The 25,740-nt window shown below is 62.4% G+C and overlaps 2 protein-coding genes across 3 annotated transcripts in view; both read right to left on the reverse strand.

The window, feature by feature from the left end:
• Positions 1-1,007: 1,007 nt before the first annotated feature.
• AKNA (AT-hook transcription factor) lies at positions 1,008-14,206 on the reverse strand. Its single transcript, XM_088523294.1, is given in 20 exon segments — positions 1,008-1,474; positions 1,694-1,856; positions 2,178-2,303; positions 3,315-3,413; positions 3,732-3,753; positions 4,244-4,403; positions 5,505-5,655; positions 6,014-6,273; positions 6,507-6,613; positions 6,842-7,070; positions 7,767-7,940; positions 8,240-8,394; positions 8,556-8,754; positions 9,370-9,488; positions 10,384-10,443; positions 10,613-10,788; positions 10,981-11,137; positions 12,363-12,437; positions 12,516-13,495; positions 13,882-14,206. Coding segments are annotated over 20 exon segments (4,023 nt in total). The 3' UTR covers positions 1,008-1,188.
• Positions 14,207-19,654: 5,448 nt separating this feature from the next.
• WHRN (whirlin) overlaps positions 19,655-25,740 on the reverse strand; it is a 45,066-nt gene continuing 38,980 nt past the window's right edge. For both annotated transcript variants that reach the window (XM_088523291.1, XM_088523290.1), the window contains 5 exons: positions 23,345-23,416; positions 22,368-22,965; positions 20,642-20,820; positions 20,110-20,232; positions 19,655-19,851 (listed from right to left, as the gene is read on the reverse strand). In XM_088523291.1, the coding sequence (XP_088379417.1) occupies positions 19,669-19,851; positions 20,110-20,232; positions 20,642-20,820; positions 22,368-22,965; positions 23,345-23,416 (1,155 nt within the window). In that variant the 3' untranslated portion in view covers positions 19,655-19,668. The remainder of the gene's footprint in view (positions 19,852-20,109; positions 20,233-20,641; positions 20,821-22,367; positions 22,966-23,344; positions 23,417-25,740) is intronic.

The raw sequence follows: 25,740 nt of genomic DNA on the forward strand, positions 1-25,740 counted from the left end.
ATGCATGCACGTAAACACAGGCTTAAGGGCCAGTTAAAAACTGCAGCAATAAATTACAGGAGGCTCAAATGCCCTTAGGATTATGCTGGAAAGTAAAAAACAAAACAAAACAAAACAAATATACACATATATATAAGCATGTGTATTTACGCACACACACACACACACACCTGACACTCAATCCCAAAAGAGTGGTTTAGCTCCTTACTATCTACCTTGAAGGCAAAGAGGAAAAAAAAAAAAGAAGAAAAAAAAAATGACCACATGAATGAGCTTCCCAGGGCCAAGTTCATGCCAGTTGGAGTCGCATCAGCCAAACCACCCCGCTCCCTTCACGGGCAACTCTTTGCACCAGAAACAAGGCCTCGGTATTAAAACACAAGGGCAGCACTTGGCCCCTTCCCAGGGCATGCGGTGGATCACAACACCCGCAAACAGCCGCAAACTGGGCTTGCAGAAACAGCCTCAATTCACTGCAGAAGCCGTAAATGGCAGTGGAGCAGGAGGGCTGAGGCGGGGGTGAGGCTGGGGAGGGGAAACATCCTTCATCTCAGAGACTGCAAAAGCCCTCCTGGGGCCGTGTCTCACCCGGCGCAAAGGCAGCACCAGCAGCACGGAGTAAGTGTCAGGCTCAAAAGCCAGTAACAAATTAAACTATCCAGATGTTTCTCACGCAGTTGCTTCTGCATTTGCCTTTGGAAATAAAACAGAAGCTCAGGTATATCTGCACACACCTCCCGGGAGTGGACATGAGGTAAATGCAATAGGACCTACACAAACCAGAGCATCCTGAGGAAGCTCTTGGCTCACCAGCAGCACCTGCCCCAGGCAGCGTGGGGCCAGACGGAGAGGCACACAGAGGGGACAGAGCCCAAGGGGACTGTTACGGGCACCAGGAATAGGGATTGCTCTCTAAAAACAGACAAAAGAGAATGTTCCTGGCTCAGTGTGGAGGGGAGGGTTAAGGCAACTGTGATGCAGGTTGGGAGCAGGTTTAGGACCTGGCAGAGATGCTTCCAGTCTTGGACAACGTGCCTCCAGGTGTGGTAGGGATCCAGCAGGGCAGGATCTTCCTGCTGCCTGCTGAGAAGGCAGGGACAGACAAGCTACTTTGGCACATCACGGCCGAGGCCTTCTCCTGGCCTCCCGCCAGCTTCCTAGCTTCATGCCAGCCATGCCCAGCTCCTGTCAGAAGAGGCAGGATCCCCGCAGGTCCCGGACTTTGCTCAGTTCGGAGGTCAGCGAACGGCTCATCTGTTTTGTGGTGAACTTCACGCTCTTGGCGGCCTCCACGGCATGGGACAGGGACCAGTTAAGTTCCTCCAGGTCGTCGAGGTCCAGGGTGAGACGGCGGCTGGCAGCTTGCTGGCGCGTGGCCCGTGGTGTCCACTCTGCCAGCCAGGACCCGGCAGCGGGATGGAGGGGGAGACCAGTCAGGACAGGCGGTGAGGTAGACACTACTGGGGAGCAGTAGCTGGAAAGAAAGAGAGGACATGGTCATGGCTCTGCACCACAGGCTGCTCGTGCCTGGGGCTCCACGTGTGCCTGCCCAGCTGCGAGCCAGAAGAGATCCTGGGTGGGTGCATGGTGCAGGGACCTTCTCCTGCACCCATACATCCAGGCAGGTTTCATGGAGCCCCATCCCTCATGGATGTTCCTCCCCCTGCCCCAAGGCAGCGCAGGGCATCCTTACAGCATGGAGGGTGCATAAGGCACGACGGGGACTGGGGCGAGATAGCCGAGAGCAGCTGCAGGGGGGCCGGCTGCCAAGTACCACAGTCCAGGCTGCTCCAGCGTCTCAGCTCTGGGACCGACGCGGGAGGCTGGGGACGACGTGCTGTCTGAGCTGCGCTCCGCTGCAGAGAGAAAAGCAGGAGACGTCACCATGGGCTGCACGAGGAGAGGAACCTGCTTAGCTGCTCTGCTGGCTGCCAAAACAGGGGTTAATCTGAGCAGTGGACACTGCCTGCACCCGCCCCTGGGAACACGAGGGCCCTGCAGGACAGGCCATGGCACTCAGGGACTCTCATTTATGACCCTGAGCAGCATGGCAGCGCTTACAAGAAGGGTAAGACCCTTCTTAAGTCATGTCCTGTCCCCCACTGCCAGCCCCAATCAGTGGGGCAGCGTGATTGCCGTGGCTCTCCGGGGAACACGGGATGGCTCTGGGCACCCACCGTGCGCTGTTCTGCTGCTGGCACTGGGTGCAGGGGTGTCCTGGGGGCAGTGGCACACAGGACAGTGGGTCTTCCTGGGAGTGCTCTGCTGGGGCTGCTGCATCACGTCTCCCACCGAGGAGGTGACTAAGAGAGAGGAAAAAGCAAGTGCATAAAAAACCCTCCTCTGCAGAGAATGTGAGAGCGATCTGGAAAGAGCAGGCTGGCACGTGCAGCAGCATGGCGGGGAACGGATACAAAGCCCTTTCATGTGCAAAATGCTCTGCCAAGGGATCCGGAAAGTGCCCAGCGCATGTTTGGTTCAGTTACTCACAGCAACCAGACACAACAGAGCTCTCCTCTCTGCTGCTACCTGGAAACCGCCCGGCAAGCACAAGGCCCCAGGCAGGAGGTGAAGCGGGTGCCCACAAACAGGGCGCTGCGCAGCAAAGCCGGGGGGTTAATCTTTAGCTGAATGAAAGGGTTGGGCACACGTTCCCGCTTGTGCCCAGGTCATTGTGAAGGGCTGCATCAGGAAACAAAGAATGCACTGGGTTACTAAGGGCGGGCTCCCCAGCAAGGACAGAGGCCCATGCACGGGCTTGCCCTCTCCCTGAAGCAAGGCAGCCCTCGTCTCTTCTCCCAAACCCGAGGAGAGCCCTGCTCTGCTCTGTGCCCATCACAGCCACTGCCTGCCTTCGCCCTTCCCCATCCCACCCAAAAAGGCTAGCGCCCAGTGGTCTCATATCTCACTCCCCCGAGTCTTGTAAGTCTGTAGTTACTTAATGAATTAATGTCTAAAGTCATTAACAGCTCCACTAACAGGCAGTTGGGAAGCCCTCTGAGATCGCAGACAAAAAGGCGATTTTCCTGCCTGGCATCTGACAAGTGCCGGCAGCGATACCCGGGGCAGCGATGCCCGGGGCAGGCGTCCTGCCTGTGTGGGGCTGCTTGCAGCACGGCTGGTGGCACCATGGGGCGCCCAGCGCTGCTCTCGGTGCGGGGAGGTGAGCGGCGTCGCAGGGTACTGCAGCCCCGCAAAAAGCACAGCCCGACTCGCCTGCTAGCCCATGAAGAAGCCTGGGGGGTGGCTGGCACTGACCGCCCCCCCAGCAGCAACCACCACCAGGCGCTGGGGGCTGCCTGACTCGCACCTACCTGTGTGTTGGCCCCTGATCGTCACTGTGGCTCGCGGGCTCTGAGGGCTTTTCCGAGTGGGCCGCCCATCCCGGGGCCTGGCCAGCGAGTGGTTTGACTCTGCAGAGCAGGATGGGGTTAGTGGGGGAGCATCCTGCACCGCTGCGCCCACGCTGCAGGGTCTGCCCTGGGCTGAGCAGTGTGGGGGCATCCAGCCCTCCTTGGGGACCCGCCAGGGCACCTTGCCCCCCACTGCCCTTGCAGGACCCGTTCCCCATTCGGGGCAGGGGCAAGGCAGGGAGGAGGGTGTCCCGCTGCCCTCTCCGAGGGGACAGCCCAGCTACCCTGGCCCTCGGTGCGGTCTCACTTACGGTGGAGCAGCTCCGTCCCGTCCCGCGGCAGTGACGCGGATCTCCCTCTCCGGGCTGCCTTGCTCACCGGGGTCGTGGTGCTCGGCTCCCTGCAGATGACACAGAGTTGCTGTCAGTGGGACAGCTCACGGGGTTGGGGACTGCAACCACACAGGAAGCAGGGGGCCACCAATGCAGAGCCGCAGAGATGCGGGGCCAGTGTGGGGACCTTTCTGGGACTCACAGCGAGAGCAAGGTGAGTAGAATGAGCTGGAGGGGTCTGTGGCTACGGGTTAACCCAGGACGCTGCTCAGCATCCCCTCTGCAGCTGCATCCCTGTATGCTACACGGTCACGGCCCGATTCTGCCCTCATGACACCTGTGATCATGACACCTTGGGATCATCCCAACAGAGCCCGGCTCTCCCCCCTGCCCTGACCCTCTTCCAGGCCCTAACAGAAACTGGACCAGCTGGGCACAGAGGGAATCTCCTTGCGCCTTCGGGGCTGACCGTGCAAACCGGTGCTGTCCCCACCAGCGGCGCCTGCTGCCTGGCCCACTCAGCACTACTGGGAGGAAGGGCCCGGTGTGCTCCGCCACCTACTCGGAGGGTGCTGGTTCCTCGGGGGACAGTCCGCTGCGCACCGTCTGCCTCCGCGGAGGGGCTTTGCCTTCAGGGTAGCTGCGCGAGCGGTGCAAACTCTCCTCTAGCCTCTGCTGCAGCCGCGACACCTCGTCCCGCAGCGCGCAGATGGCCCGGCTGCAGGGAGAGAGATATGTGAGGGGTGGCCTCGCAGTGTGCGGAGCTTTGCACCCTGGGCCAGGGTGACCGACACAGCGTGCAGCAGAGCGGGGGGCAAGTGCCAGCCCTCCCCTCCCGGTCAGGGCTGAGCCTTGGCTGGTTGGCACACACAGGTGGTTTCTATGGAGAACCCACAACATTCGTCACACGGCTGAGCACAGGGAGCTGCCCAGCACAGTGAGGAGCACCAGCCCATCCCTGCCACGAGTTGGCCCTGTCCTCTGGCCGTGCACTTCAGCATCACCCCCCTGCTGTGGAGAGCGCCAGGAGACGCTGCCCGCACAGCCGGGTCCTGTGTTCAGGCCACCCTCCTCTCTGTCTCCCTGCAGGAGTGCCGGGCAGCAGCGACGAACATGATGGACTTCCTACCCAAGCACCTGAGAGCAGCAGGGATTTGAGAAGTTTCAGGGTCTCCCTGTAGCCAGGGCTGCCAGGGCACAGGGCGGAGGGCTCCCTTCCCTGCTCCGTTGCAGGCCCCGAGCACAGCCGGCAGCGACGCGTGGGTGCTGGGGGAGCTGTCGAGTGGCGCAGTCGCACCTGGGCTCCGCAGCCACCCTCGCAGCAGCAGCCGAGGGGGCCACTGGGTAACGTGCCCGGAGCATTTGCTAACGTTGGGCAAGGCCTTGCTCAGTCACGGTGCAGCCTCGGCCTCCCGCCCGCGGAAGGGCTGCTGGTGCCCCGCGAGCCTGCGCCGTGCGGGGAGAGCACAGTCAGCGACAAGAACGAAATGATCCTGTTGCCTGGGATGCGGTGGATCAGGGGCACGATGGCCCTTCCAGACAAGGCCAGGACCTTTCTGCTGTATTGTCCACAGCTGCCTCAAAACTTGCCACACGTCGTGAGTTTTGTGGCCTCAGCTCAAGCAGGCGACATGCCTTGGCCTCTAGCTATGAGCTGATCCCCCACTAAAGCAGTTTTCCCAGAGGGGGAAGCTGCCATCACAGGAGAAGGCACTGGGGCTGCTGGGACTTGCTCTGCGCCTGGGCTCCCGCCCCCTGGGGTCCCTGTGCCAGCCAGTGGCCAGGCCTGTCCCGCTGGGAGCAGGGGACGGGCACTCACTCGCGCTCCACGCGGGAACCCAGCAGGTCGTGGTGTGCCTGGTCAGGGCACAGCGTGGCGCGGGCCGGGCCGGCTGGAGCCCTGGATTTGCCAGGCGGGGGACTGCATGAGCTCGCACTGCTCCTCTCTTCCACCGTGGAGTCCATGTGAGCTGCGAGGAGGAAATTCACCGTGAACGGCTGTGTGGGAACTGCGCTTGTTCCCCTAGGAGATGCTTGGGAGAGCAGAGCCAGCAGGCGAGAGGGCAGCCCCTGTGTGGCAGCACCTCCAGCAGCAGCCCCTGAAGAAGCACAGACAGATTTGCTGACAGCTGCAAGTCCATAAGCTGGAGCCTCTTCCCTCCTTAGAGATGAGACTCAGAAAATAAATCATTGAATAAATCTCATCCATTGCAGCTATGAAACTATCTAGGGTGGAAAATAATTCTTCACCCAGGCATGTGGTGGGGGAAGTCACTACCCCAGGGACCCATCACTCCCCGCAACGCTGGCCCCAATCTGCCTACTCACTGCCATCAGCATCGGGTGCCATGGGTGCCATCTTGCTGGTGACACTGTCTGCCCACTGGGGAGGGGAGCTGGTCTGGGAGGGGGTGCTGGGGAGCAGGTCGGGCCCCCGTGTGCTGTCCCGGGGCGCCCCATGCCCACGGGTTGTGTAGATGCCCATCGGTGCCTTTTCCGAGCGGAACGGAGCTGCCTCTCCCTTCTTCAGAGGATGGAGGGTCGTGGCCGTGGAGATGGGACCTGACCTTCCCAGTGAGCCAGGTGTCCTAGGGACAAAACGGGTCAGCTACCATGGGCCTGTCCATGCCTGGCCAGCCCCCTCCGGCACTGGGCTCGTCCCCTGTATGGGTCACCCTGCAACCCTCCAGGGGTGTTTCAGGGCTCCCCAGCCCCACTCCCTTCTCGAGCGTTTCCTTCCCAGTCACTGCCCCACTCTGCTTCCCCACATCCATGACTTTTGTTTCCCATAGAGCAAATACCGTTGCACCCGGAGCCATACCCAGCATGCAGGGGCCGGTGTTCCAGGGCGTGCATCAGCGGGGACACCCTGCTGGCCTCCGAGCCCACAAAGCCACTGTCCGTCTCCGGTGACACCATTCGCTGCTCCTGCAGTGAGAGGAGGAGCTGGCTCAGCAGCTGCGACACACAGGCCCGAGAGACCTCGGAGGAAGCCGCAGGACCGATGGTTGCCTCTCTGCCTGCCCAGGGACAGGGATGGACGTAGCGGGTGTCCAGGGCACCGCTGTCCCCTGGGCGCTCAGGGCCAGCCTGCAGCCCCACGTCACCTCCCGCTGACAGGGGACCCCAGGCCAACGCGTGGCCCTGCGAACTCACCTGGGCCCGTGCGGCCTTCGCCGGCCGGAGCTGGTGCTGGGAGGCAGCGCTGCCGGCACCGCTGCTCCGTGGGGAGGGGGACGCCCGCAGCCTGGGCGGCTCGGGGAGCCCCGCCGCGGTGTGGGCCGCCCTGGCCGTGCTGAGCGGCTCCCCGGCACAGGGCAGGCAGCCCTTCTCCCACGCCGGCTCCGCGGGGGGCAGCCGCCCCGCTCTCCTCTCCGGAGGCTGCCTGGGGTAGGAGACGAAACAGTGTTGAGCACTCACAGCCCTGCGGAAAGCATCCCCCGGTACAGAGCTCTGTTCATGACTGCCTCTCATTGGGAGTGACAGGCAGTCACTCCCTGTTACTGCTGGGCTCTGCAAAATGCAGCATCTTCTGCATTCTGAGAGAACTGGGGAGCCTAATCTGGGGTGTTCCTGCAAGTGCTGCAGGCACGAGCTGGGTTCGTGCTGGCAGCAGCCAGCACAACGTGCTCCTGTGAGGACACTCGCCCTCCTGTGTGCACGGTGGCACAGAGCAAGCACTGAGAACGCTGCAAAGCCCCGCACACGGGAAACCCTGAGCAGCTGCTGCTCCCCAGCTCTAACCTAGGCTCTGACAGCAGTGAGGAAAACCTTTCAGATACTGCCCAGTGTAGAAGGCGCATGCAGCCTTGTGTCCAATGGAGGCTGTTCACTCTGAACCATATCAATGCCAATGACATAAAATTTGATGAGCTGCTCCCAAGTGATTTTATCTCTCTCTTGAAAAAGAGCACTAGAGAAGTGATGTAAAGTACTTTTTAACACACATTTACAATGAAAAAGCAGTAAAAGTAATTTCTCCCGAGAGGCTGGGCCTGCAGTACGTTTCCTTCATGCTCCAACCCCTTTTCAGACCCTACTGCCTCCCCCAAGCGGGGGGCTGGGCTCTGATAATGCTTACCTGGGAGAGGTCGGGAGGTCACTCCTCTCCTCTGGTGACTGTGTCCTGCAGGAGACCTTGCCCAGGCCTCGCTCCCCTGCCACGAGTCCATCCACCTCCTCCGGGGACTGGCTCCCTCCCAGGCTCAGGCGCTCCAGGCTCAGCAACTCTGGCAAGGACTTGAAGTGCTTGTACCTGGTGGCCAAAGGGAGAGCCTCACTTGATCTAAACTATCTGGGACAGCAGATGCCCATGCAGGATTTCACTGTCAAGGGATGTGCTGGCTCCTGCTTGGTTGGTTTTAGAAGTTCAGTTTTGGGGAGGCAGCAAACATCGCTGTGCTGGAGGAGCAGGACTGCAAGACAGAGCCTGCCACGATGCTATCAGGCTGGAAGGATGCTCAGATCACCAAATCTAAGTTGTTCCCCCACACCTGTTGCCTTCCCCATCACAGGTCTACTCACACATCTGGCCCCCATGCAACAGATACTTACTGCTCCAGCAGGTCACCAAAGTCTTCTTCCACCTGGAGCCGCTTGTGCCAGAGGGGCTGGGGGAGCTGCCCGCCTCCCACCTCGCTCTCGCCGCTCGCAGAGCTCCCGCCTGTGCTTGGCCGGGTGTGCAGGAGCATCTCCTGCAGTGCAGGGCTCTGCAGGGCACAAGGAAGGGGGCTTGGAGGAGCTGCGTCCTCACGGCTGCTGCTGGCAGCAGGGTCCTACCCCCGCCCAGCTGGGACACCCCAACCAACCCCGGCGGCCCTTCCCGCTCCAAACCAGCAGCAGCCATGGGGGTTAGCAGCCCCAAGCTTACCTCGGGGCAGGGGGTGCGCAGAGCTGGCAGTGGGACCTGCCGCGAGGGCATCGGGGACAGCGGCACTGGTGAGCGGCCGGGAGGAGAACCTGCCTCTGAACTGCTGCGTGGGGAGCGCTGGCTACAAGCCGCTCGCTCAAGCCGATCCTTCAGCTCCTCCAGGCGCATCCCCAGGCAGAATATCTCCCCTTCCACTGTGCTGAAAGACAGACGCCCACCAGCACAAGCTGAAGTAACTGCCAGGAGCCAGCAAACAGAGCCTGGGCTGGGGTCCAGGAGAGCTGGGAAGGGCCAGGAGCAACCAGCTGCTGGACTTCACTGGTTTGGAGAGAGCAGTAAGCAACTGTGCAAGATCCACGGGCCTCACACAACCCTTCAGTAGCCCCTAGCATCCCCATGAAATGCAAATAGGTAGAATAAATAAGCACACGTCCAGCAAAGCACCTCTATCCCACGAACCAGGGTGAATTAATCAGCACTGGCTCAGTCCGACCCAATGAAACATCCATGTGTGCACCTCCCTGCAGGAACACATCCAGACAGCAGGGCTGCCATGCTCCTGTCCCTGTCCAAGCAGCATTTTCCTCCTTTGCATCGCTCCAGGGTGCAGATGTGGCATCCAGCCTCCTTGCGTGGGTACCCTACACGGCCAGGGCCCAGCTCCCTGCCTGGTGAAGCCAGGCAAGGCTGCAACCTTCACTCATGCAGGGAAATGAGGCAGGACAGGACCGTGCAATTTGCTGGTAGAAGCCAAGAGCGTGACACAGTGGGGAACTGATCCCTTGTCCCTCCCGTCCTGGGTAAAAACACCTACCGGTCTGGATCAAACTCCCCCGCGGCACCTGGGTGCTGCTGGAGCCTGCGGTTCTCCTCCCGGGCTTGCAGATATGTTCGCTCCAGTGCGTCTTGTGTGTCCTTCAGCTTCCTAAACCTCTGCAGCAGAAGGGCGGCACATCCAAGACAGAAATCTCAGTACCACATGCCCAGACCCATCCCTCTGCTCGGCTGCGGTTCCAACCCCATCTTTCTGTGCTGGGGTGACAGATCCTGTGTCACCTCGTCCGCACTCACAGCTACCCACTCTGTGCCCCTGGGGTGCCCACAGCCGGGCTGCCGCATGGACCCTCCACACCAGGAGTCTCAAATTAGTCCCCAGACGGGATTTTCCAGCTAAGCTGCTTAATCCCATGCTCAAATGCACCTCTGCATTGTCAGGGATGTGGCTGTGTGGTCAGACAGGCTGCCCGGAACATGGGTCTGACAGCAGCTTCTGCGAGCCTGTCTGTTCAGCGACACCATCCGCGGGTCCAGCCAGGCCCCAGCCCCAGAGACCTCGAGAGCTGGGACAGCGAGTCATGGCCACCACCCTGGCACACAGCACCCGTGAGAAAGGGCAGGCGAGGGACACTGCTCCGCTATGGGAGGATTGTTCACAAGGGCAGACACAAGCACAGCACAAGGCTGCCGCTGGCTACAGTGCTGCAGCCTGCAACAAGCAAAGCTCATTACACCCAAAAGAGAAAAACCTGGAGTCCCAGACAGAGCTACAGGCTGCCCGGCCACAGAGACACAGCAAAACTTTAGCTCCAGATGCTCTCGCCTGCAGCTGAACTGGGAGCAATCCCATGCAAACCCACCCGTGGGGTGCAGCCTGTCCCCTCTCCATTGCTGGTCCCCGCCACGCCTCCACCCCTGCCGAGGAACAGGCAGGGTGTGTGGTAAACCCAGGTGCCAAGAGAAGGAGATCAAGAAACGCAGCAGGCTCAGCAGAGCACAAGAGCCGCAGGGTGCTCGGGCATTACGGAGCTCCCAGGAAGGGCTTCTATACCTGGAGCTGCTCCTGCGGCGTGGACTTTCCTGCCTGGACCCAGGCTTCGAAAGACTCGACCTGGTTGAGAGAGAAACAGTTGAACTAAGCCCTGCCCTGGGAGGGACCACAGGGGCAGAAATCCATTTTCTCCTCCTGCACGGGGCCTCTTTGCCACCCCCAACATCCAGCCCCAAGCTCTACATCCAGCCCCATTGCCCTCTCTGGTGGTTGCTGTGACCCAACTTGCCTGAGCTTGAAACTTGTGGGTCTGTCCTGCCAACGTCTGTGTGAGCTGGGTGCCTGGGCACGGGTGCTGCCCCCGACACCCACACTCTCCTGAGCATGCAGAGCAGCCCATCCCAGGGACAGGGGGAGAACAGGGCCGAGGTGATGTCCCCGGGTTGACTGGTCCTTGTGCTGGCTCTGCAACAAAAGGCAAAGACAAGGTGTAGGTCACCCCCAGGAGTACCTGCTTTCTCAGCCTTTAAGCAAGACGTGATCCAGCCCTGGGTACAGGGTCTTGGCTGAAACTCCCCCAGTGCCATGGGGGGAGTGCAGTGAGCTGAAATTCCCCAAATCTGAGCAGACAGATTGGGGAAAAGCAGTTCCGCCTACCTCCATCCAGCAAGGGCTGCAGGGCTGGGGCAGGGGCAGTGCTGATGGCCGCTGTTCTTGCCTGTGGGATGCTGAAGGCCATGACCTTGGAGCCGGTCCCAAGGGTCCCCATGTGGACACTGTGGCTGGGCTTTGGCGGGTCAGCGTACAAGCTCACCTGAGAGGTGGGGAAAAAGGACTTGGAGCATCTAAGGGGGAAGAACTGCACCGTGGAGCAGGTGTCCACTGTCCCCCCGGCCCTCCTGCCATGCAGCGCTGCAGGAGGAGTTATGGGGCCAGCGGCTCTGTGGTGCAGCTCCTGCCACACGTGCCTGAGGGCACGAAGGCACCTGCAGCGCCATGCTCATGAGTTTGCCAACAAGCAGCTAAGCAACCTGCAGGGCTGGCACGAGGGCTGCAAAGGGCAGGCACAGGCACCCTCCACCGCCAGCACCAAGAGCCAAACCCTCATGTTAAGCTATTTTTTGTTGGAAAAAGCTCTTTTGCCAACTCCTCTTTCAGTACCAGGAGATCCACCCTAACCAGATGCTCAGGTTAGTCCTTCAGCCTGACCCTGCTCCATGCCCGGGCTTGCCCCTCCAGCCCTCTACGAGTAGAGGGTGAATTGCAGCAGTGCCAGCATCTGCCCATGGCCACCCACCTCAGCACCCACTTCCTGGCTGTCCTTGCACTTGCAGGAGAGCCCAGCGCGCTCAGTGCCACGCTGGTGGCTGGACCCACAGTCACAGATGGACAAGGGATGGCAACAAGGACAGTGCCAGAAAGGGTCCCCAGACACTCTGCTCCTGCCCACGGGGAGAGCAAAGCTGCTCCTTGCTTGCAAGCCCACCGGCCTCCCCAGCTTTCCAACAGCCTTGGAGACCTCTTCTAAAGACGAGGCTCATGTTGCCGCCGAAAGAGCCATTTCTTGCCCCAGTCCTCACTCAGCCTGCCCGTACGGGCAGGGGTTGCTGCAGGCTGCCTGAAGCAGGGGATCCCCAGCGTCCACAGGGGTTTCCCCATCGACAACACCTCCACATCCTCCCCAAGGTCCCCAAGGGAGCACAGAGGCCCCGCGGAGCCCTGTGGGGTCCCGTCTACCGGGGCAGGCCCGCCCGCCATTTTGTGTCCTGCGGGAAACAGCTGTCCCGCCATTTTGGGGACACGCTGCCACCGTCGCACTTCCGTGCCGGGCACCTCGCTGCCACATCCCCAGGAGGTGCTGGCGGCAGCCACAGGGCCTCCCAAACCACCTCCCCGCCGCAGCACTGAAAAGAGGAAGCCAGGTCGGGCCCGCAGGGCAGCCCCGAGGCTGCAGGGGTAGCTTAGAGGGGCCAACGCCTGCCCTCGCACCCTCGCGTGGCCCTGGCCCCGCCGCCCGCCTCCAGTGCCGCGCCGCCCACCTTGGCACCCAGCCGCAGCTGGTCAATGGTGTTCTCGGCCTCGGCGTACTTGGTCAGCAGCTTGTGGTAGTCATCCTGCAAGGGGCAAGGAGAGGGGGCATCAGACACCACCACTGCCCGGACCGTCCCTGCGCCACCCGCTGGGGTGCCCACCTGCAGCTGCTGCACCAGCTCGGTGGCCTCCCTGGGGCAGCGGAACGTGTGGGGGCGGCCGGCAGCGGGTGCAGGGCGCCTGTGAGGAGAGCCCTCGCCGCCGCTCAGCAGCGCCTCGCGCACAATCTCCGCCGGCGACTTGAGCAGCACGGGGCCACTGGGACCCGCGGTGGGCAGTGCGCGGCCGCGCGGCGGCCGGTAGCTCTGCGCAACCTTCACCCGCGCCTCCACCTTGGAGAGGTCGGGGAGTGGGTGGTTGAGCAGTCCCTGGCCGTAGCGGGGGCTCTCGGCTGCTGCAGGGCTGGCAGCCTTGGGCCGCGCCAGGGTTGTTGTCACCGCTCGGCTGCGGGGGCGCCGGGGACTCAGCGACCGGCACTGCCGGCCCAGTTGCGGCGGCAGCGCTGCTTTCCCGGCCGCCAGAGACCGGCTGCCGCCACCGCGTCGCTCCTCCCCATCGAGCCGCGACGTGGCGGGCCGCAGCGCCCCGGTGGGCAGCTCCCTGCCACCTTCAGTGCTGGCCTCGGCGCAGGGCTCGGGGACGCCGCAGAGGTCGTCAGCGGAGAGGTGGAGCAGGAGGCTCCGGCCGAGGCTGCAGTGGCCGGGGGCAGCCCGCGGGCTCAGCCGGCGGCCGCGCTCACAGGCACGGCCAGGTGCACGCCGGCTGGGAGGGGATGGGCCGCGGCTGACATCCGAGGTCTCCCCACCATCCGTGCTGAAGCTCTGCGATTTCTCGTAGGGGCTGCACAGGGCCGGGCTGTAGTGCGGAGCCTCAGGGCTGCTGCTGCGCTCGGAGCCACACTGGCCCTCGTAGGAGAGCTCTGGGTACAGCTCGCCGTCGCTCTCGGCCCCCGAGGTCCCCTCCAGCCTCTCCTCGTCCCCTGAGCTGCCCTGCTCCTCTTCCTCCTCTTCAGTCACGTCCTGCTGTGGCTGCCAGTAAGCCAGCTCTGCTGGTGTCCTGTCACCGGGATCCTCAACGTCCCCTGGAAAACAAACCTGCGGTCACCAAGTGAACGACCTCCCCGCCCGGCTCTGGAGCGTCCATGCAGGCTGGGCGAGAAACAGGGACGTCCAGGAGCCCCAAACTGCCATGGGATGGATGCCATGGCTGGGGCAGCCCTGCAGCAGCCCCCCCAGAAGCTGCCAGAGTCTCAGCTGCGACCTCGAGCACACTCACAGCCAGCCCAAAGTGTCCCCGGGGAGCACGTGCAGCCCCATGCTAGAGTGGCAAGTTCCACATCACCCAGCCCATACATGAGAGCCCCTGGGGTCCCTTGAGGCTCTCGAGGTGGACACGGGGCTGGTGGCACCTTGTGGGCGCAGCAGCACAGACGGGAGCAAGGCGTGAGGGAGGGCAGCAGAGACTCACCCGGTGCGGCACTCCCGGCGTTCTCCCATTCTGCGCCCGGTTCCTCCTGACCAAACTCCTGCTGCTCCCGACAGCTGAACCTCCTGACACGAGCGGGGGCATCCAGGACCTGCCGGCCGAGCGCCTCCACGAAACGGGACTCCCGGGGCCGGCCAGAGACGGCCACAAGCCCCTCCTCCAGGCCAATGACTCCACCCGCGTCTATGTGCTCTGCAAAATCTTTCTCCTCCTCCTCCTTCTCCTCTTCCGCCCAGCGCTTCAGCTCCCGGGAGCCGCTGCCCGGGTCCCGTCCCATCCAGTGCAGCCAGGGTGCTGACCTGGCCATGTCCCACTGCCTGGTGCGTGGCCCACGTGGCGGCCCCAGCCCTCGTGTCACTTGTGCCGCTCCATGGTGTGGCTGCAGCGAAAGGGCGGTGCGCGCCCGGCCGGGACACCTTCCTTGCGGAAATGTAGGTCAGGTCGTCACCGCGCTCAACGCTGTAGCATCCTGGCGGCAGGCAAGAGACAGGCGAAGATGCTCGGCGAGGCAGCAAGGACACAGCAGGCTCTGTTCAACCCTCCCCCTGCCCTCCGCACGGAGATGTCGGCTGCTGCCGGGCCTTTCCCCGTCCGCCTGGCACCAGCCCAGGACGTGGGGTGACAAGAACTGCGTCAGCCGGCACCAGCAGCCAGGGGTCCCCAAAGACCAACAGCCACTCCTGTGCAGGGTGGCACCACAAAGCGCTGGTGGCCCCTAGAGTTGCCCTTGGGACCACGGAGCCCTCCAGCGCAACCCCAAACCCAGGCAGAAGCCGCGGCCCCTCTGGCTGCAGAAGGAGCCAATCGGGGCATTTGCCCCAGCCTGATGTCTCCCATGGAGCAGGGTATCTCCCACTCGGATGTCTCTGTGATGGAGAAGCCCTGGCTCAGCACCCTCCCCCCTGCCAGAGGACAAGGAAACACGTCCCGGCCGCCCCGCATGGCACAAGGAGATGGGTGACGATCGGCCGCCCCGTGGGGAGCTGGGGGAGTCTCCCTGTGCCGCGCGGCTCCCAGGAGCAGCCGGCTTCTTCATGCCGGCCCTCGTGCGCGGGAAACGTCAGGGCGGCCTTTGGGCCACCGTGTCTGGCGCTCTCCTCTCGCAGGGCTCTCCCAAGCGCTCTGCCCTCCCTGGTGCCAACACCGGGGTCGCGCAGCGCGCCCGACCCCCTCACCTGCCCAGGTGTCCCACGCGGCAGCTGAGCACTCGCAACTCGTGACGCTTCAGCCCGCACCAAGGGCTGCTCCAGGCAGAGCACAGCAGCTCCGCGTGCCCCGTACACCCGGCACGGGGGATCAGCAGGGAGACGTGAGCAGAGCAGTGACTGCCAGCCGGAGGATCCAGAACGGTCCCTTGTACCCCACAGGGACGGCCCCTGCAGCAGCGGTGCTCAGCACGGTGCTGGCGGAGCTTCGAGCACCCTGGAAAGTGGGAAGGGAGGATGGAAACCTCAGCGAGAAAGAGGGCGAGTCACCGGCACACAGACACAGTGCACGCAAGGCGGCTCAGCCGGGGCCTGAGACGGATTACGGCAGAGACCTGGCAGACTCGTGGCACCCGTGACCCAGAAGCAGGAGCTTCCCCTCGCGCCGGCTGCCTCCCCTGTTGCGCTGGGGTTTCCATAGCAGCCAGCGGCTTTGCTGAGCGGAGCGGAGCCGCCTCCAGGCCGAGGGCGCTGCGGGCCGGGCCGGCCGCCGCTGAGTTGGGCAGGGCCAAGGCGGCCCGGCAGGCCCATGTGCTGCTGGCACTCAGCACCGGCTGGGTTTGCAGTGCGACCGTCCCCCTGCCCTGGCCATGGTGGGGGACAACGGGGACAAGCCCCGGAGCGGGCCGAGGGCCCCGAGCGCCGAGGCCAGGACACCCGCGCCCAGCGCTCGCCTGCAGCGCGTCCCGCGGGCCGCCCGTCCCGCCGCCCCCGGCTCCACAGGAGCAGGAAGCGCCCGAGCACGTCCCCGGGGAGCCCCGTGCGCTCCTTAACCCCCTCGCGCCCTGCGCAGCGCGACGGGCCCCAGTGCAGCGCGTCCTGCGAGCCGCAGCCCCGCGCGGGCCCCTCGCCGGCAGCCTGTGAAGGCAGCAGAGGCTCCCGCGCTCCCCAGCGCGGGGGAAGCGCTGCTGCCAGCGCGACAGCGTCTGCCTCCCCCCTCTGCTGCCGGCAGCGCTTCCCACCCGCCGCAGGCAGGAGTCAAATGGAACCACGAGGCTTTTCCCCAGTGAAAAGGGGAAAGAGCCAGCGCAGGATCGGCGCCAGGGAGATGCACCGCGACAAATGCGGTGGCGGGGTCATTAGCACGGCGTTAATGAGCGGCACGCGGAGGACAGCTGCAGCAGCTCCCTCCGGCTATTACCACCTTAGCACGGCTGGCGCGCGGCCCGGGGGCTGCCTGGGCACCCGCAGAAATTTCCTGCTGGTTTGGACGAATTTATCGCTTTCCCAAAAAGTCCTACCTGGCAAAGATCATAAACCCCAACTGGCATGAAAGTCTTTAAAAAATGAAAGTGTGCTAGCACAGCAAACCACGTGAAAAACGCCTTGGCTCTATAACCCAAGGCACAAAGCAAATGAAAGCAGCCCCGGGAGGGAGGGTGCGCTGGTGCGTGTGGGTTTTATATTTTGGTCAAAATTCACATTTCACAATAACAAAAGCCAACGAAAAGCTGAAAGCAGTTAAGAAGCCTCCACCAGGAAGCATCTCTCAGCCTCTGACCAAAGCCGCAAAGCCTCTGTCCCGCTGTGCCCTGCGATTACCCCGTGGGCGCGCGCGAAGGCCCCGGGTCACTGGCTGAGTGTGTCCTGCTGCATCTGCCACGGTCGCCACTCACTGCCCAACATCCTCCTTCTCGCGGAAGCCCCATGGCAGCAGGGTGCCCAGGAGAGCCATGAGCGTCACTGGGGTTCTTGGTCCCTGAAACATCAGGGACATCCGAACCCTTCCCTGTAGCATCTGCAAAAGCCCTCCGGGAAGGATGAAGGAATGGGCCAAGCCTGCCAAACTCATTGCACTGGTGACTGAGCCCAGGGCGCATGACCCTGGTTATTCCCAGCGCAGTGACAGAGATGCTGCACCCTGGGGACGCTCCAGGCCACATCCATGTGCAGGGTGGTTTCCAACCCCACAGCAAATCCCGCTGCCAGAATGGGGCTGGCGGACATCGCATCCGAACACCACCACGTCGGCAGCCTCCAAACGTGGTGGCTCCCGGGGACCTGCGTCCCTGAGGGGCGAGGCACAGTCTGGGCAAAGGACACAGCGGACATCCCGGCACGATGAGCACCAGCCTCGCGGTAGCTTGGATGGCTCCTGCTCTTAAGGCACCGCTTAGGGGAGAGTGAAATTAATGGCTCCAAAAATCACTCCAAATTAGCGGCTCAGCTGCAGAAACCACCCGATTTCCCAGGGGGACCCAGCACCTCCAGCCCCAAGGACCGTTGCCAGCTGCTGAGAGGAGAATACGGGGCCTTGGCAGCAACGGGGCCCCGCGGCCTGACCATGGGGACAGCGAGCGCAGCCCCAGGGCGCTGAGGAGCCACTAGAGCCGGGCCCAGAGCAGGCGGCACCATCTACATCTTTCCGTTCGTTAGTCAAATATCTCATTACACAGAATCCCGAGCAGCCCTTGAGAGCTGCCCCTGCAACCTGCCGGGCTCCCACGGGCAGCAGGGGCTCCCGGAGTGGCTTCACTTCTTAACTTTCCTCTTTTAGAGCCACAGCGTCAAGCTCTGAGTGCAAAAGAGAGCAGAGAAGTGAAAATGCCATTTTATTGCTTCTCCTCATTTTGTACCAAAACAGTAAGGGAAGAAAACCTCATCCTAGCACAGAAAAACCTGGCAAATTTTCCTTCGCATCCTCCACAAACACATGCGCGGTGTGGGGCAGCTCCCCCTGCTTCCAAGCGGAGAGGGGTCATGGAGGTGAGAGGCGGTTGGAGCTGGCCCGATGCGGGGCCTTTTGCGTAGCGCGTGGGGAGCCCAAGCACGGCCCCTGCAGCTTCCTCCACGGGCAGCGTGCGGCCCCCGAAAGGGCCCAGCCCCGGCTGATGAAACCCTCAGAAACCCGTCGGCCTCCCTGGCCTCCGGGGACAAGCGAGGCCACACCAGAAAGAAACTCACCACAAATTTTCCGGGGGCTGCAAGGCCTCTCCGGGCTGCTAGGGCTGGCAGGGAAGCCGCGTGTCCTGCAGCTGCGTACGGCGGCACAAGTGATGCCTTCAGCAACGATGCTCCGCGGGGCGCTGTCCCCCGGCCCCATGGCTTGTCCCGGCCTCAGAGCAGCCCGAACCCCAAGCCCGGGGGGCCAGTGCCCTGGCGCCAGGTTGGGACCGGCCCTGGGTGCCCAGCCGGGCATCCAGCTGTGCCCCCATCCCAGCCCTGCATGCAGCTGTGCCCCCCCCCAAGCCCTCTTTCTCCTCCCCAGCTGTCCTGTGCAATAAGGCACAGGAAGGACGGACCGAGAGACCCAGGCTTCCCCCGGAGCGCGCCGAGGAGGAGGGTTTGGGCCCCCCGGGGGAGGAAGGGGCACATCTGGTTCAGGTGCACAGCTGGATGGACACCCTCCTCCCGCCCCGCATTCAACATCTGCCCCGCCGTCCGCCCCGCGGCCGCGCGCACCTTCGCTATGCGCGGGTGGCTCTGCTCGGCTGTTCCGGCCCAGCCCGGCCCGGCGGTGGCTGCTCTTCCTCCTCTTCCTCCTCTTCCTTCTCCTCCTGCCGCCGGCGCCGCCCGGGCCCGGCCCCGCCGGACAATAGCGCGCGCCCCTCCGGCAGCGCGGGGGCGGAGCCCGAGCCCTCATTAGCATCCGGGCGCGTCTCCGCCAATGGGAGCGCGCGGCCCCGGAGGAAACACAAGGTCGTTAGCATAAAGCCTGCCCTTTTTCTCTATTTGCATAGCGCGGGCGGCCCGACCAATCAGAGCGGCCCGCAGGGGTTGGGCATTACCATAATTTAAGCAGCGCCGGCGCCCCCTCGTGGAGGCTCCAGTGGCTCCGTGGAGACGTCCCCGCCCACGCGGGAAAGCGCCGGGACGGGCGGGAAACACCCGCGCTCCCACCGGGACCGTCCCACCAGCGCCAACCTGGACCCGTCCTGCCAGTGCCAGGGTGCTGGGGGGCTGCCCCCCTGCCCCGCGGCCCCCGGTCGCACTGGGGCTCCCCTGCAGCCAGCCCCGCGTGTGGCCCATGCCCTCCCGCTGTCCCTGTCCCTGTGAGCACGCGCCTGTCTGGCCCCGCCTGGCCCAAAGCAACTCCCACAGACGCAGCCTTTTTTTTCTAACCCGTTAAATTTATTGAAAAATTAAAAGCACAAGCTCTGTATATATAAATACAATGACATTGCCAGCAATATACACGGCCTCCGGGTGCCCCCTGCGTCCTTGCCGTGGCCCGTGCCCCCCAGGGGGTCCCCGAGGCCGCCATGAGCAGCCACGAGAACCGCCAGCCTCCTCTTCCGCCAGCCCAAGGGCCGCAGGGCGCCCCGCGCCGCGTGTGGCACCAAGGGAACAGGGGCACCCGGGCTCCAGCCGTCCCCTCTCTGCTCCCCAGCCTGGACTTCAGTGCCAAGGCAGGCACCGCTCCAAGGGGCAGCCCCCAGCCCCAGGGCTGGACGCCTTCAGCTGAGACGTGCACCGATTTCTACCCGGCCTCAGCCTGCCCACAGTGACGGGAGATGTCAGGGGTCCCCAGGGGTCGGCGTGTGCAGGGTGCCAGTGCTGGCGCTGCTCTGTGCCCGCCTGGCTTCTCTCACCTGCCCCGCTGCTCCCGAGCTTCGCGCGGCTCCTAAAGGGCCACGTTGAACTCCGTGACCAGGAAATCGATGTAGTCCTTCTCCTTGAGCTTGAAGGCCTCGGCAATGATGCGCGCCGCCTCCCGGTGCTCCTTGCCACGCAGCCCCGTGCCGTTCACCTCCAGGATGACGTGTCCCACCTTGAGCTTCCCGCAGTTGTGCGCAGAGCCCCCGCGCTATGGGAAGAGGGAAGAGGGGAGTGAGCAGCGGGGCAGCCCCCGGCCCTGCGTGGAAATGCAGCCAGTGCCCAGGAACTGACTGCTGGAGCTGCCACAAGGTGGGACAAGAGCTGCTTCTGATCAGCAACCACCCCTGGGGCAAAACGATGCCCCTGGCACCCCAAAACTCACACTGGGGCCACACTCTGTGCAGAGCTGGCAGGGAGGAGAGTGAAGCCACATGCACCGAGTTGTCCCAGGCTCAGCCTGCCCTACCTGGATGGTGACGATGCGGGGCAGCGGTTGCCGAGTGTTCGCTCCGCCCTCGATGGCGATTCCCAAGGTCGGTGCACTCTTGGACACTCGGATCAGACACGACGTGGGCTCCAGGAGCCCGGGCTGTGGGAAGAGAGGATTACAAGGCTGGATGGGCTCTGCGAGCAGCACAGCAGCTCCCTGGCTGCCTGCCCAGACCCCCCAGGCCACCAAGAGCAGAAACCCTCCAGTTTGACACCTGGTATTGCCTGCTCCTCCAAGGGCGACCGGTGATTTCAGCCAGGGGATGCGGTGCCCTGGACACGTCCCCTCAGAGCCACAAGCTCCATCATGGCCCCAGTGGTTGTTTGCTGGAGCTGCCAGGCTGCGGTTTGAGCCAGGATGGCACAAATGAGCCCCCCAACCCCCTTCCTGCCAGCTCAGCCCCATACTGGGGTGACTCCCCTGGCAGCAGCGGCTACCCCCCGCCCAGCACATGTGGACATGGTCTGTGCACGGCTCCTCTGCAGGGTCTCCGGGCTCCCGGCCTCACCGGCTTGGAGGCCCCCTCCGCTGCCCCCTCGCTCCTCGCAGCCTCCTTGAGGCTTCGGCCTTTCCCGGGAAGTGGCTGCTGGCTCCTGTCCTTGCTGCTGGCCTCGGCCTCGCCGATATCCACACCACTGTCCTCACTGAGGGTCTGCCCGCTGTCTGAGAGCTGCGACAGCGTGGAGGCTGTGGAGAGACACAGCCCGTTAGGGAGGCTGGCACACGGCCCGCGCCTGGGGCGCCAGCCACCGCAGGGACAGAGCATGGTCCTTGCTCCCAGGACCGGGCGGCTCCTCTGGCATCTGGGCACAGAGACGGAGCCAAGCGAGCGTGCCCACATCTCCCCATCCTTCAGAGCAGAACCGGGCACCGAGGAACACGCAGACTCCAGGATGCAACCCAGATACTGCACTGGGATGACAGGGACAGGGTGGCCTCCCAGGACCCCACGCACAGCACCAGCTTCACCTGTAGCGCCCGGGAGGAGGTGGGCACCGACCGGAGCGAGGAGCTGCTGGTCAAGAGCCCCGTCCCGCTCCAAGCGAGGCACTGGGCACGGGTCTCCGAGCCGACGCACGGCAGCAGCGCAGCGTTTGCAGAGGGGACCGAGGCCCCGGAAGTCGCATCTCTGACCTGGAGGAGCTGGTGTCACCCTGCGGCCGGTCACCCCTAGGGACGCAGTGCCAGCTCGGGCTCGTTTCTGCCCCTAGCAGCAACTAAGGGACCGGCTGCAGTGCCTCGAGAGGGCGACAGTGCCACACGCACGGCGACGAGGCGAGGCCACCGGGGGGAGCGCAGGATGGGGACCATGCGGGACCCCTAGTGCCTTCGCCCAAATCACTGTGACCTCCTTGGGCACCTCCAGGGCCTCCCGGCTCCTCCTGCTGCTCCCTGCCCTGCTCCCTGGCAGATCCCCGGGATGAACCTGCCCTACAACCAGGTTTCTCCAAAAGCAGCTATTAATGGGAAAATCCTGTAATTGCTTTGAAAATTCCACTGCAAGCAGCTTTTATTAACTGAAGCCTCCACAAGAGTCACGCTGCAATCAACTACCTGCCCCAATCTGGTCTTTAGGTGAAGGTCAGATTAAACCATGCTGGAGAGCACCTGGGGAGGCTTTGCCGAACACGCCGAGTGCCGACGTGGAGCAGCCACTGGGCTTGGGTTTTGCCACGGCCTGAAGCCCTGGCCGGGCCTTCCGTCTTGGAAAGATCAGTGCTGCCACTGCTGCTCATGTCTCCAAAAACCATGTCTCAGAAAAACAAAATCGCAAGTCAAAACAGAACCACAGCTAATTAAGGAACCACGCAGCAGCACACGGCCACAGCGATGCAGACACTTTGGCTTCTCCAAACTCCATTAACTTGGAGCTTGGAGCTAAACTGCCCAGGTTGGTGCCACGGCCCCTCGCTGGCACAGGGGAAAGCTCTGCTGCAGAGCCTTGTGCCCAGGCAGGTCCCTCTCCACTCGCCCGGGTTCTCTCTTCGGGAGTTTCTTACGGGGCCGGTGCCGCTGCGCGCGGCCGTTCTCCTCGCCCCGCCGCGCTCTGCAGGGCAGCCTGCACCATCGGGGGCTGCTTCCAGCCCACAGCCCAGACTGCTCCTGCAATTGCCAGAGCAGAGTTCTGAGCTCCAGCCAACCCAGCTCAAGAGCCACCATCCCCGGAAAGCAGAGAGCTTGATGGCAATGGGGATCTTCCATCCCGGAGCAGCTGCTCCCACTGGGACACGCACCTCTGGCCTGGGGCAAGGGCCTCACTTCGTTGACATCAGGCTCGCTGTTGGGTTGATGAACCTCCACCATGATGAAGTGCTGGTTGGCCGCTGCCCGCGGGCTGCCCTTGTCCGGTGGCAGCGGTGCGGGGTGGCACGGGGGAGGCGGAGGGGACGGCGAGGAGGCGCTCGGCAGCCCCCGGGCTGCAGGGCTTTCCGGGGACGGGCTCTTCAGCCTTGTCGGGGACTGGACCCTGGGGAAAGGGCCAATGGGGAGCTGGCTGACCAAGGAGAGCTGCGCATCCACGTGCCTCCTGGAGCTGCGCAGGGCTGGGGAAACGGTGGCGTAGATGGCGTTCGGAGCGGACTCCTCGGGGCATGAGTTAGTGGAGGAGATCAGGCTGACTGTGTCCTTCTCAGGATGGCTCAGAGGGGGCGTGGGGTTTCGGGGGGCCACAAAGAAGAGGCCTGACTGAGAGGACTCAGAGGAAGGACGCGTCGGCTTCTCCTTGCCAGGGGTCCTGTGCTGGCCAACCGCAGGCTCCAGCCTCTGGGCAGCTGAAGGAGGCGGTGGAGGCTTGAAGTTGGGTGGTTCTTCTGGGAAGGACGAGAGATCATCCTGCCAAACCCAAACCAGCAACATTCAGGATACCAGGCTCAGGCACAGTCCCTAACCCCACAGTCACCTGGTATCTGCCCTCCCATGGTGACCACGGGAAAACTCACTGATTTTGATAGAAGAGTCTCCCTGAGCTTATGAATATGACTCATAAATGAAGACGGTTAGAGGACAAATCACCCAAGTTTTGCTTTAGCTCTTGTAAGTGCAGATGTTACTTTTATTCAGACAACTCAAACTGGTCTAATCAATTTGCTTCAGTAATACCTTGCTGCAGTGCCTGACGTTACAAAGAGCTACAGAAGCTGAGGCAAAACTCAGCATCATCAATCGGCACCAGCTCCTGCACGAGGTGCTGCAACGTGGTGCCGTTTCTTACCAGAGAGATGTCTGGCAGGGTGTTGATGCTGCTTTGCTGGTTGTCTCCACCTCCCTCCAATTCCGACGTGTTCTGAGAGGCCAAGAAAGGAAGGGAAAACCCAGTTAACACAGCAGGAAGCAGTAGCAAAGTGACAGGGAGCATGCAGAGGGAAGCAGGGTCTTGCACACGAGGAAAAAGGTTTGCATTGCCTGCAACGCTCCCCTGGAGACTCACATACCACACAGGTAAACTGAGTCTCCAAAGCTAAGAAAAGAGCTTAAAGCAAGCTGTGAGCCTCATTTAAAGGAGTGATTTCCTCTACAGTAGAGGAACATGCTTCTCTTGGCCCATATATCAGCTCTTTATATTTAATTTAGAAGATAAGGAAGGGAGGAAGCAATTTTGAGGGTGTGAGTTCAATGCCCAGGGATGGATCTTTCCAGGAGGAAAGGTAATGAAAAGTCAAAACCTTTCCTCCGCCCCAAAAAACAGAATATTTGCATAGAAATAGAGAGAAGCCACTTCCTCTGTTCATATCAAGGCAAAATGTCATTAGGGAATATCACAACAGAGCCTTGCAGGTACCACAGTCCAGAAACGGGGAAGGACTAAGGCAGTCAGTCTGTCCGTTCAGGGGTGACTGCCCCTCGGGACGGCGCGAAGCACAGAACACACGTATGGACACACAGAGCAAACAGGCAGCCTGGCTAAGTAAGGACAGACGAAGGCAGAATATTGCCAGGCACGGAGGTGGGCACAGCTCTGCCAGGAGCCGTGTCCAGCCTGCAGGACATGGGGACCTGCCACGGGCTCTGCTCCGGGCACCGAGCGGGACTGAACGAGGAGGCTCCTTCATTTGCGCTGGAACGGGCAGGGACCGTTTCTGTTCAACGGGGTGTTATTTATTGCAGGGTAAACAACCAATTAGTTGAAACGCTTGTGCATTCACATTTTCCCATCTGCTGCAGGCTCCTGCCATGCCTGTAAGTTGTCAGTGTCCCAAAACAGACAATTAAATGCATTAGAAAAGCAGCAAAAATACTGCTGGGAAGGGTTTTATCTCTGTGGCTTCAGAGGGACTCCTGGCAAATGAGAAAGTAAAATGAAGTAGCTTCTGCAGACTCTGGCAGGGAAAGAACTAGCTTGGGAGACCACTTCTTCCTCTGCAGAGGGGAATCTCAGCTGCCCTCTCCAGCTCTGCCCCCAGCGTTCACTGAGCTTTTGCCAAATGCCTCTGCCCGTAAGGCTGGGGGCAGCCTGCCTGCAAATCCCCCTGTTATTGGAAGAAGAGGATCTGCCCCATGTCCCGCTGACACCTGCCAGTGCCGCCTGGTCCTGCGCTGCCGCCGAGCCCTAAGCCCATCTCCCTGACACCGGGCCCTTCCGTGTTGCTCTCATCAGCCAGAGGAAGGTGCTGCAGTCCCAGCCTACAGCCGGGACTAACATTCCCACGGCTGGGATCCTCCCGGGAAGCCGGGAGGCTCCTGGAGCCCTTCCCGGCAGCCCCGCAGGATGGCCCCAGTCCCGCTCCCGAGATCTGCTCTTCCCGATCGCAGTGACACTAACACTGCTCCTGTTTGTGCTCATGCATGAGCTGCAGGTTTGCTTTCCCCTTGCTACTTTGGGACCTGGCTATGCAATCTAAAACCTCCTAAACTAAGCACATATGCTTTCGAAAATCTGCTATTTTAAGACTGTGCTTGCCGGATCTCCCTCGAATGGCCCACTGAATCCACTCAAAAATGAGGGTTTACCCGGGTGGCTGCTTCTTCCTACTGATTCTCTGCTCCTCTCCCGTTTTGGAGGCCAGGCAAGGCTCTTGCAATCCCCTGCAGGGCCGGCTGGGAGGCCCGCACCCTTCCCCATCCCAGCGAGCCCCTGGGTGCCGCAGGGGACCTCGCAGCTCCAAACGAGGCCCTTATTTTCCAGCTGAAAACTCTGGAAACGCTCTCTCCCGCAGAGTTCAGGTTTTGAATAACCACCGCATCTCCGAATAAGCTTAGCCTTCCCTCTCGCCTCCCTGCCCTCTCCCTGCCTCAGCTTCCCTGCCCACGGAGCAATACTCCTCTTGAACACAAGGCGAAGGTCTCTCCCAGCATGGGGATCGGTGGTGACTTCTCCCAGGGGCTGCTTGTCCTGCTGCTGGGATGGAGGCGGCTGGATGAGGTCCTCCTTTTCTCTGCTCTCATCCTACCCGCTCTCGAGCTGCCAGGATGCTGTGGGCTCGTGTGTTTGATGTTCCCTTTCCAAAAAGGGCAATGGCTCATGCCCCACTTTGCTGCTCCTTCCTTACTCCTGCTTCTTGGCAAACAGAGCCCCAGAACACGCACAGATGTTAGTGGCTGGGTCACCACGTTGGCTCTGCTCCTGTACCTGCAAGCGCAGCAGCTTCGGAGTGCTGGGAGCAATCCAGC

The sequence above is a fragment of the Tinamus guttatus genome, unplaced genomic scaffold (genome assembly GCF_059628265.1).
Source record: "Tinamus guttatus ecotype Peru unplaced genomic scaffold, ASM5962826v1 Tinamus_guttatus_pri_ptg000177l, whole genome shotgun sequence".
Taxonomy (NCBI): domain Eukaryota; kingdom Metazoa; phylum Chordata; class Aves; order Tinamiformes; family Tinamidae; genus Tinamus; species Tinamus guttatus.